The following is a 12,579-nucleotide window of genomic DNA, read 5'->3' on the forward strand; positions in this document are numbered from 1 at the left end:
AATTATATTATTATTTGTTATAATTATTTATAGTTATTTATTATATTATAATTTATAATTTTGTTTTTAAAAAAATGTCATACCCGGGATGCCTATTAGAATCTTGTTTGGTCAGATTTAAGTGAGTTATTCCTAAGAATTACAGGCCTACAGTATAAAACGCCAAATTTCCTTGCAAATAATGGTACCGCTTTCAGCATGTTTTTTCTGAAAGAATCATACCGCCAGGGAGGTTAAGGATATAAAAAGTTTAAAAACATTTTATATGCTACACATTAAACTAGATCAAAACATTAATTAGATCAAAACATTAATTAGATCAAGACATTAATTACTAACCAAGTTAATTGAATATGGTGCAGTTACTGCCTATAAATAAGTTGGTGATATGCCTAGATTGTGAACTCTCTGATTCCTACTGTAAAAAATGTATTGTACTTGTACTGTCTGCTCTCATGTTGTAAAGTACTGCATAAACTATCAGCGCTATACAGATACTTTATAATAATAATAATAATAATAATAATGCATATATATGTGAAATGTCAAACTACTGTTATCATCATGTTCTGCCTTGTTCCTATTCAATGGAAATATTAAACAAAAGATGGAATAAATTATATAAAAGAGAAACTAAGAGAGTTAAGGGGATTTTATTCAAGTTTTTTTAAAATTAATACAATATAAAAAATCACATAAAAAAAACACCAGCTGCATTTGAATCACACATTACCTGAGTAAAAAAAAAAAAAGATAAATAGATAGATCTAGATAGATACAAACTGTTCTACTTTCTCCTTAAATGGTTCTCAAAAAAACATAGCACTGTGGCGGATGATCTGCATGATTTTTGAGGAGCCAGCCTCTGTTTGAATCAACCGGTGTCCGACCAATGCCCTATACACACGATCGGTTCATCCGATGAAAACGGTCTGATGGATTTTTTCATCAGATATCCGATGAAGCTGACTTTCATCAGTCTTGCCTACACACCATCAGTTAAAAAACCGATCGTGTCAGAACGCGGTGACGTAAAACACAACGACGTGCTGAAAAAAAAATGAAGTTCAATGCTTCCAAGCATGCGTCGACTTGATTCTGAGCATGGATTTTTAACCGATGGACGTGCCCACAGACGATCATTTTTTTCTATCGGTTAGTTAACCATCGTATAATTTTAAAACAAGTTCCTAGTTTTTTAACCGATGGATAAAAAAACGATGGGGTCCACACACGATCGGTAAGTCTGATAAAAACGGTCCATCAGACCGTTCTCATCAGACAAACTGATCGTGTGTACGCGGCATAAGTCATAGGCCCCATACACACGATAGAATCCATCCGCTGAAAAATCCCAGCGAATGGGTTTCATCGGATAGATCCTATGGTGTGTACACTCCAGCGGATCTGTTTCCGCGGATATTTATCCCCTGGGATGGATTTCCAGCAGATAAATATTTGATGACATGCTATCAAATCTATCCGCTGGAATCCATCCCAACGGATGGATCCGCTGGTCTGTATAGACTCACCGGATCCATCCGTCCGAAGGGATCCCCCGCATGCGTCGTAATGATTCGACGCATGCGTGGAATTCCTTATATGACAGCGTCGCGCACGTCGCCGCGTCATAATCGCGGCGACGACGCGACACGTCATCGCCAGAGGATTTCGGCGCGGATTTCAATGCGATGGTGAGTACACTCCATCGCATGGAAATCCGCACAAATCCTCGAGAGGATTTATCCGCGGAAACGGTCCGCTGGACCGTATTCGCGGATAAATCCTCTCGTGTGTATGGGGCCTAAGAAATATTTCTGAAAAGTTTTACCATTTTTTTATTATCTTCAATACATTTTTTTAAACTGGAGATGTAACCTCTAGATGCTTTCCGTTGAAACTCACAATTATTCGATGATTTTTTTAAGCTTTCCATCTACTTTATTATGTGAGTGTTTGTCATTTAGGTCATTTGGAAAATCACTAGTTCTGTGAGGGGAGAAATGAGGATACCACACTTCATAATATTACTCTTAGATTTCAAATAGATGTACATCTCTTGCCTCCCTCCCAAAAGCCATTTAAGCATTTCCTGAGGCAACTGTACTTTGCTTAAGTGGATAGCCTTCATTTTCATATACGATAAGTACAGAGCGCTCCAGAAATTTAAAGCACATAGCAAGCTGCAAAGGCGATGCAGTGCGAAAATATATCTTTCTGTTAATGATTTGCCAGCCTCTCACTTTGTCACATAGATTTTAGAATAATATATGTGGGGCTCATCTGTTGTGTTTTGATATTTCATTATTATATCATCTAAAGTAAAACTTTTTTAAGCCCCTGTAGATTTCTCCTATGAATGTATTGAAGTCTGAACTACATAACTATAGTGAGTCTTAGAGGAATAAAGGGAGATTGTCCTGAAAAACTAGGACACATTATAGCCCAAAGCATATTTTACTGTGACTATATATAGTATATCTTCATAGCAAAAAAAAAAAGCCCTTTAATACACAGAAAAGCAAAATAAATGTAACATAGAAAAATGAATGGAGAGGTACAAGTGGAGTTTTGTTTTTGCATTGTTGACCAGTCTGAAGTTGGCTGAATGCATTGAACACAATCCCTACACCTATGTACCCAAACATTATCCAGTTATGGTTCGATTTTCATGAAACAACACCTACTTTGTGTCAAGAAATCCAGACAAAAAGCTCCAACAAAATAACATAGTAAAACTCAAAAATTTTGATAAAAAATACTTTACTTTGTGTAAAAAAACATAATTTTAATAGTGCAATTATACATGGACCTTAATGATAACATTTGTGTAAAAGTATAATGCCTTCTAAAATCTCCCAGTTTATAAAATTTTGTGTATGAGCGTGCTTGCCGCAATCACCAAATTTCTGACCGTTGTTGCCGTTGAACAAGATAATAGTGAAGGCAATGGGGAGACACATTCATTTTCTTCTAATGTATAAGATTTCACGTCGGGTGGTGATATGAGCATTCCGTGAATCTGTAAGAAAAAAAAAACATTTCACATAGATGAAAAAATATCGTTAGTTCAATTGCACAGTTCCAGTTTTTGTTTTTAAGTTTTCATGGGGATTAGAGATAAGATTTTTTTTTCTTTTAATCTGGGTTTACCTAGGCTTATGGGGGAAAAGGGAAAATAGGTGTTGTCCATCATGTTTCCTAACTGCATTCCTTTTTTTTTGTCAAGCACACTTGTAAAGGAAATGCAAAATGCAAATTTATAGTGGGGGCCAGCTATTGCTGTCAGCACAGGCAGCATACCGCATACATAATACTCGAATGACAGGTTTTAAAGGAAACCTTGAAGTGTGATATTAAAGCCTTGTTTTTTTTATAACAAACATGATAAACTCCTGCTCTGTGTAGTGGTTTTGCATCCTTCTCTTCTTGGGCCCCCCGCTGACACTCCTGGCCTCTCCCTCCTGCCAAGGGCCTCTACAGCAAGCAGCTTGCTATGGGGGCACCCAAACAGGTTCACTCTCAAGCCGCTGCTCTCTGTGTCCATTCAGAGATGTGGCTTGGCCCCACCCCCTCTCTCCCCATTGGCTCACTGACTTTGATTTACAGCAACGGGAGCCAATGGCACCTGTTGCTGTCTCAGCCAATGAGGAGGGAGAGCGCCGGAAAGCCGATGCTCTCATGCAGCATTGCTGGATCTAGATGGGGCTCAGGAAAGTATTAGGGAGATGAGGGGGGCTGCTGCACACAAAAGTTTTTTTGTATCTTAATGCATAGAATGCATTATTTAAAAAAAAACTTCTGCCTTTAGAACCACTTTAACCCAACTCTGAAAATGATCTCTTAAAATGTATCTAATATTAAGAAAAAAAATGTATATTACAGCTTACCAGTGTTTAGATACAACAACTGCATTAGTATACCGTGCATGGAATTGAAATATGAAACAACTATATCAACTTCTCCAAATATCTTATTTGAACTACATAACACTCTCAATTGCCATAGGGATGATGAGAGAGGAAGGTTTAGTAGTCCAAACCAGGAAAGCAGACAATGGTGACCTCACTGTGCAGTAAGTGGCAGGAACAATAGGTGAAAATAAAAGAAAATAGCCTTAAAAAAGAAACTAGTGACGTCAAAGACAGCTAAATTGCAATATAATATAATATATACTGTAATCCAATTATAGACTAATTGAGGGCTGACCAAAAAAATCTAACATACTATATACCTCCACCTATGCTACACAATGCAGATGGATGAATCCCCCTACTGGGTTATTGTATTCTGACAGCCACTGGTGGCAGCTGTACAAAATATTTGTACAGCAGCTGCATATGACTAAAGGCAGCATCTATCTGTTCAGCTAACAATTTAATTGAATTTGATTTTTCAATCAAAGGATGTTGGGCTGGAGGGGGCCAGCAGAGTCACCCATTAAATGGACTTCTGCTGGTTCATCCTTTGTGATTCCTGATACTATTTGTGCCCCTCCTCTCAGCTGGATTCCAAGTATGGATATTTTTGCTAAGTTACATTGGTCCTACTCCTACTTTGATCAATGTACAGTACATATGCATATTTCATACCTGAAAAATCCCTGTGGAAGCTGAAAAATCTTTGTAGTAGGCAATGCACACTACAGTGATCACTGTTAGCTTCCTGGTCCTATGCCGATTGGCTGTCCTCCTCCTATATCATATTTATTAGCGTATAACACACACAGGCGTATAACACGCACCATAACTTTAAAAGGGAAGTTTCAGGAAAAAAACTTTCCACAGCCCCCTGCGTATGTATAATACGCAGGCACAGTTTACCCTCTATTTTCAGGGTAAAAAAGTGAGTGTTATACGCCAATATATATATATATATATATATTGTTGTACTTTTTAATTTTAGAATATGTATAGATTACATTTTGGAGGATATTACTGAAAGCCTTATGATACGGTCTTTGCTGAATTCTGAACATAGCATAGGTACTGTTTGAGAACCTGGGGCTTGTTAACAAGGGAGTTGGCAGTTCCGGCCAACCTGTAAAGATCACCAGACGTCACTTCACTGGAGTACAAAGTACAGGTGGGCTGTACAGACTTGGAATTATATATGGAATATACTATATAATACAATCATCCGTTCATTAAGCATGATTGTTATGCATCTGTGATGCAGCGGTCAGTTATTTTTGTGCTGTGTACAACAGATACCAGTAAATTTCCTGAGCACATATATTGTACAGTACAACTGGCAGGGAGGTGGCTGAACAAGGCAGAAGAAATTATTATTCAAAGCACTGGAAAAATTGCAACAGGTAATCAGATCAAATGTTCTAACAGTTGTGGTGTGGGGCATGATCCAGCAAATTTCACATGGCAACTTGTCAGTGCCATGACAAGCATGAAACCAGCACAGAAAAAGTGACTCATTCTTTCTGAACTAAAGCCCAATGCAAAGGCAGTCATATTCCTCCAATATTTGAAATTCCTTCTGCTAAGCAAACCTGGCAATCAGTTCTCCCTGGAGCTTAGTGTTTATAGCCCTTTATTACATTTAATTTGCTATTTATTTTGGTAAACGCAATGTAGTACTTGATTAGATTACAATGCTGGGGGCTTAAAAATCACAATGAACTGCACCCCTTCAACTTCTGGATGGTTACATGATGTTTAGGGTCTCTTTGCCTCTTCTTCAGTTCTCAGAGTCTCGAAACCAAGAGTAAAATATATCCACATGAACTGTACATTATTACACTGTGAGTGTAGGACACCATGGCCCATGACAACTTGTGCTAAAAAAAAGTTGGGGGTACCTCATGCTTATGTGCTTAAACGAAGTGCTTAAACAAAGTGAAATTATTTAATAATACAGTACATGTGAATATTAAAGGGGTTGTAAAGGTTTGTTTTTTATTTTCTAATAGATTTTTTTAAGCTAGTGCATTGTTGGTTCACTTACCTTATCCTTCCATTTCCCTTCTAAATGTTTTTTTCTTTGTCTGAATTTCTCACTTCCTGTTTCTCCTCAGTAAGCTTGCCCCCATCATCTGGCTGGGGTTAGTTAGCCAGAACAGCTTACTGAGGAGGAACAGGAAGTGAGAAATTCAGACAAAGAAAACAAAGAAAAAAAACATTTAGAAGGGAAATTGAAGGAAAAGGTTAGTGAACCAACAATGCACTAGCCTAAAGGGTTTGTAAAGGGTCGTTTTTTTATTTTCTAAATAGGTTCCTTTAAGCTAGTGCATTGTTGGTTCACTTACCTTTTCCTTCGATTTCCCTTCTAAGGCCACGTACACACGATCGGTTAAACCAATGAGAACAGTCTGATGGACCGTTTTCATTGGTCCAAACCGATCGCGTGTGGGCGCCATCGGTTATTAAATACCAGAATTGCATTCCATACAGAGTTAAGGGGGTTACAAAGCTGTCACTTGTAAACACAGAAACCAGACTTTTGTGTTTACAAGTGATTGTGGTGAGCCGGCACCAAAGGGTCTGAGCCAGAGGTGGTGGAACTGGGTTCCCCCAAGTTCCCCCTGAAAAAAAGCCCTGTATTTAACCATCGGTTAAAAAAAAACCAACTTGTTTTAAATTTAACCGATGGATTCCTAACCGATAGAAAAAAAAAACGATCGTTAGTAGGCATCGGTTAAAAATCCACGCATGCTCAGACTAAATTAGGGGACGGGAGCACTCGTTCTGGTAAAACTAGCGTTCGTTATGGAGATAGCACATTCATCACGCTGTAACAGACAGAAAAGCGCAAAGCTTCTTTTACTAACACAAAATCAGCTAAAGCAGCCCCAAGGGTGGCGCCATTGGATTTGACCTTCCCATTTATAGTGCCGTCGTACGTGGTTTACGTGTCCGCGTTCTGACACGATCAGTTTTTTAACCGATGGTGTGTAGGCACGACTGACCATCAGTCAGATTCATCGGTTAACCGATGGAAAAATCCATCAGACCGTTCTCATCGGATTGACTGATCGTGTGTACGCGGCCTAAATGTTTTTTTCTTTGTTTTCTTTGTCTGAATTTCTCACTTCCTGTTCCTCCTCAGTAAGCTGTTCAGTAAGCTGTTCTGACTGCCTTTCCACAGCTCGGATGATGGTGGAAAGCTTACTGAGGAGAAACAGGAAGTGAGAAATTTTGACAAAGAAAAAAAACATTTAGAAGGGAAATCGAAGGAAAAGGTAAGTGAACCAACAATGTACTAGCTTAAAGGAACCTATTTAGAAAATAAAAAAACTAACCTTTACAACCCCTTTAGCTGCTCCCCAATAGTGTAGATGTCCTATACTATGCGTAGTGAATATATATGTAAGGGGACGCTAGTGAGTAAGTATAGTAAATTGGCAAAACGTATTCATGAGTACTAAGTAATCCATGACATAGTTATAAAGTGAAAATAACTACATAAACTATGACACCCAAAATACAAATAAAAAGAATGTCCTTAGTATATGTTCAACAAATCTTCTATATTCAATCTTCACTTAAAATAGTGGGAGACCATCGCCAACTAAATTGTATCCAAAATCACCCAGGAGTGCTCGGGTAGATGTCCACTCACCGGAAAGACCAGAAAGAAGGTCAGTTAACGCTATACTTAACACATTCAGAGGCAGCTGCAGGTTATACCACAGTTCTAGATGTGGGGATACCTTCTTATACTGCACAACAGTGTTTTCTACCTCCAGCTCCTACATTATTACAGGACATACATGCCAGTGGGAAGAAACAATGCATGTGGCAGGGGAGTATTTACTTTACCCATCCAAAAAGTTGTTACTATTGAAGTGTGAAAGAAAGTGTGTGTGTGTACAGAAAGCAAAATAAAATAAAATTATTTGCACCTGTATAGTTAGTTTTGCGGAAGGTTTGAGTACTTACCGACCATTCTCCACTTTCATGTTTAGAACACCTCACATTTATTGGCATTTTCCTGACTCGCTCATTGAATGCATTTCCTTTCTTCCTAGACCACTGAAATGTGTTCATAGCTTCTGTAAAGGTTAGATTATTGTATCGTTTTGGGCTCTTAATTATTAAAGGCCAGGACCTGTAGGTGAAAAACATTTTTTTTTAAGTATACATTAATAAAACATCTTCAGAATCTATCATTACTATTAAAGTGAGGCATGTTAACCACTTCCAGACCGCCCACTGTATATAAACATCAGCACTTTAACCACTTGCCGCCCGCCAATGACAGATTGACGGCGGCAAAGTGGTTGTAGAATCCTGACGACGTCATATGACGTCCTCAGGATTCTGAGCCGCTGCACACCCCCGGGGGCGCGCATCGCGGCGATCGTTGTTGCAGGGTGTCAGTCTGACACCCCGCAACACCGATCTAGGTAAAGTGTCTCTCACGGAGACACTTTACCACGTGATCAGCCGTGTCCAACCACGGCTGATCACGATGTAAACAGGAAAAGCCGGTAATCGGCTCTTCCTCAATCGCGTCTGTCAGACGCGAGTAGTGGAGAGCCGATCAGCTGCTCCTCTGACAGGGGGGGTTTGTGCTGATCGATTATCAGCACAGCCCCCCCTGAGGATGCCCACTGGACCACCAGGGACGCCCACTGGACCACCAGGGATTCCACTAGATCACCAGGGATTTAAATCAAAGGTATACCACCCTAGACCACCAGGGATGACACATAATGGATGCCAATCAGTGCCAAAATGGATGCCAATCAGTGCCCACAATGGGCATCACTGATTGGCAGGCATTGTTTGGCACTGATTGACATCCATTAGTACAAAACATTAGTTAGTGCCCATCTATGCCCATCCATGCTGCCTATCAGTGCCCACCCATGCCGCCTATCAGTGCCCATCCATGCCACCTATCAGTGCCCATCCGTGCCACCTATCCCTGCCCATCCGTGCCGCCTATCCCTGCCCATCCGTGCCGCCTATCTATGCCCATCTGTGCCGCCTATCCGTGCCGCCCATCAGTGCCCATCCATGCCGCCCATCAGTGCCGCATATTGGTGCCCATCATCAATGCCACCACATCAGTGCCACCTCATCGGTGCCCATCAGTGCCACCTTATCAGTGCCAGTCAGTGCAGTACCATCAGTTCCCATTAGTGAAGGAGAAAACGTACTTATTTACAATGTTTTATAACGGAAACAAAAAAATGTTTTTTTTTTCTAAATTTTCGGTCATTTTTTTATTTATTTTTTGCAGAAAAAAAATCCCAGAGGTGATCAAATACCACCAAAAGAAAGCTCTATTTGTGGGTACAAAATGAAAAAAATTTAGTTTGGGTACAGTGTAGCATGACCGCGCAATTGTAATTTAAAGTGCAACACCACTGAAAGCTAAAAATTGGTCTGGGCGGGAAGGTGTATAAGTGCCCTGTATGGAAGTGGTTAAAGATGGATATCTGTGTTATGGCAGCAGGTAGCTGCCATAGCACAGGTATTTATCTCTTCTGACCGGTCCGGTTTACGATAACGGTGGTCTCTTCGGCGGATTTGATACAAGATCACCGTTATCGACATTGTGGCCCCCTCCGCCGCTTACCGGACCTGTCAACAGCGGTGGAGAGACGATGTGGTCCTCTCTCGTGCTGGGTATGGAGACGAGTGAAGGAAAGATGGCCCCCACCCATCTCCATACCATAGCAGGGCGGAAACAACGTCAAAACTTCAATTGCGCCCATAGCTCTTAAAGGGCCATTTTTTTTTGTCATTTTTTCAGATGACAACATTATTAATTTTTTATTATTGTATTTTAGTCCAAATATGAAATCTGAGGTCTTTCTGACCCCAGATCTCATATTCTCATATTTAGGAGGACCTGTCATGCTTTTTTCTATTACAAGGGATGTTTACATTCCTTGTAATAGGAATAAAAGTGACACATTTTAATTTATTTTTTAAAACAGTGTCAAAATATATATATATATATATATATATATATATATATATATATATATATATATATATATATATATATATATATATATATATAATTTATATTATAAAGCGCCCGTCCCGACGAGATCGCGCACAGAAGCGAACATATACGTGAGAAGTGCCCGCATATGAAAACGGTGTTCAAACCACTCGTGAGGTATCGCCACGATCGTTAGAGCGAGAGAAATAGTTCTAGCCCTAGACCTCCTCTGTAAGTCAAAACATGCAACCTGTAGAATTTTTTAAGGGTAAAAGTTTGTCACCATTCCATGAGCGGGTTAAATTTTAAAGCGTGACATGTTGGGTATCAAGTTAGTCAGTGTATCATTATCTTTCACAATATTAATAAAATTGGGCTAACTTTACTGTTGTCTTATTTTTTTATTCAAAAAAGTGTATCTTTTCCAAAAAAAGTGCGCTTGTAAGACCGCTACGCAAATATGGTGTGACATAAAGTATTGCAATGACCGCTATTTTATTCTCTAGGGTGTTAGGAAAAAATGTATAATGTTTGGAAGTTCTAAGTAATTTTTTAGCGGAAAAAAAATGTTTTAAACTTGTAAACACTGAGTCTGAAAAAGAGGCTCGGTCCTTAAGTGGTTAATTAATCAATAATAATATAAGCATGGTCAAAGGGTAATGGTATTACATACAGGTATCAACTGTATGCATTTTCCTGGCACCTAAAATCAATAAATATTTTGCAAGTAATAAGAAAAAAAATATAGGATTTGACATCAGCTTTAACTGCTACAAAAACTGTATTTACTTACGTAACTGGCCTGTATATGTCTTTCACACCAATGAACTGAAGTTGCTCATTTATTTCAGGGATGCTTTCACATCGAGCAAGATTAATCTTTGGATAGTAAATTAAATAGGAAAGGCACATCTCATCTCTTGCACTTAGCCCACCCTAAAAAAATTAAGAATGTAGAATTGATTGGCGTTGAAATTTCCAACCGATTGCAAATTTTTATACAATAATTTGTTAGTTAGCCCCATAGGCGTGCGCATGGGGTCTGCCAGTGTGCCTGGGCACACCCTTCTTCCCCCCCATGCGCTACTGGCTCCAGGGGCCCAAGCAGCATGGGATTCGGGTGTGGGCAGGAGAGGGGACGATTGGTGCGGCAGGGAGGCATTCATAAGAACCAATCCCGTTATGTGTCTGTCACTGCAGCAGCTGCCCCTGCTGCCATCTTCACCTGTTGCAGGGAGAGACACATAACAGCATTCGTTCTTATAAGTGCCCCCCCACCACAACTATCACCATCCCTGTGCAAGATTTGATCCCCCTGCTGCCCAGGCCTCCCCTGTGTGCTACCCACCCCCCCCTGCAGCGCTACTGGCTTCCCTTAACTCCTCTCCTACCAGCTGCTGCAGGGCATGGGATATTCAGGATAGAGGGAGGGTAAGGGGTCGGCAAATATGTAATTTACTGGCCCATTCCTTTTGTGAACGAACACAATGAGCGATTGGTACAAATCAGTTCTTCGAAATAATTAAATAGCTGCACGTCATTAATAAGTTGCTAAAACTGTTCCCAATACAATACATTTAGATATGTTTGATATACTCTTTCTCAAACTATGTCTGTTTCAGGATTTGCAAAAATTAGAACTTTTCAAAGGATTATTTTAATGTAGACATTAAAAATATTAGGCTCAATTTACAAAGCTATCACACCAGAATAAGTATCCTTATTTAAAAAAAAGAGACAGTTACTTTTATAGTCCAACAGAATTTTAAATTGCAGACACATGGCTGAAAACAGATTGCTTTGGGCTGGTGTTAGAGAGGAAGTAAATCCAGAAAAAAAACACCACCCAACTGCAAGAGAAAGGCATAATGAGCTAGTACTACTAGCTCATTATGTAATACTCACCTCTAATCAAAGCCCGCACAGCCGTCCTCTTCCAACGCCCGGGCAGCTGACATGTTGCCCGGGGGGTTACTTCTGCGTATCGTGGCTCCGGCGCTCTGACTGGCCGGAGCCGCGATGACGTCACTCCGGCGCATACATGCATGAGTCGGCAGTGGCGGCACGGCCTCAATGAGGAACGGCACACTACAGTGCGCCTGCGCCGCTTGACTACAGTGCATGCGCCGTAGACAGCGGCGCCCGTGATTATAGTAAATATCTCCTAAACCATGGAGGTTTAGGAGATATTTCAAGCACCTACAGGTAAGCCTTAATCTAGGCTTACAAAAATATGGAGAAACAGTGCAGCGCAAAACTAATACGAATCATATACTCATAAGAATAATGTATAAATTAGTGAAAGTCCATAAAACGAAATCCAATGTGCCAAAAATTAGGAATTTTCACCACGTGATAATGTAAAGCCAAACTTAAAAGTGATCTCTTCACCGATAAAGATGGGTACTCTCACCTCCACACCTGGACCACTGTGTTACCAGATGGTCAAGTAAGCAGATTTCCCAAGCATAGGTAACCAGGAAGCAGGGTGGTGACTCAGATCCTCATAAGGCAAGTAATCACAAACTAAGTGCTCTCTGTTGACTTGGGTATTTATTAAAAAGTTTAAAAATTCAGGCTACTCACATTTAGCCAGTGATCAATCGGCATTAAGAAGCAGGACATACAATCTTGAGTTGTCCAGGACGGCAAAGAGCGACG

General features: G+C 40.1%; 1 protein-coding gene across 1 annotated transcript in view; it reads right to left on the bottom strand.

Annotated features, from left to right (window-relative positions):
* Positions 1–1,952: 1,952 nt before the first annotated feature.
* MOXD1 (monooxygenase DBH like 1) overlaps positions 1,953–12,579 on the bottom strand; it is a 107,655-nt gene continuing 97,028 nt past the window's right edge. The window contains exons 10-12 of the mRNA XM_040350443.1: positions 10,712–10,854; positions 7,896–8,064; positions 1,953–3,022 (exon numbers count right to left, since the gene is read on the bottom strand). Coding sequence (XP_040206377.1) covers positions 2,864–3,022; positions 7,896–8,064; positions 10,712–10,854 — 471 coding nt within the window. The 3' untranslated portion in view covers positions 1,953–2,863. The remainder of the gene's footprint in view (positions 3,023–7,895; positions 8,065–10,711; positions 10,855–12,579) is intronic.

This window comes from Rana temporaria, chromosome 4 (genome assembly GCF_905171775.1).
Source record: "Rana temporaria chromosome 4, aRanTem1.1, whole genome shotgun sequence".
Taxonomy (NCBI): domain Eukaryota; kingdom Metazoa; phylum Chordata; class Amphibia; order Anura; family Ranidae; genus Rana; species Rana temporaria.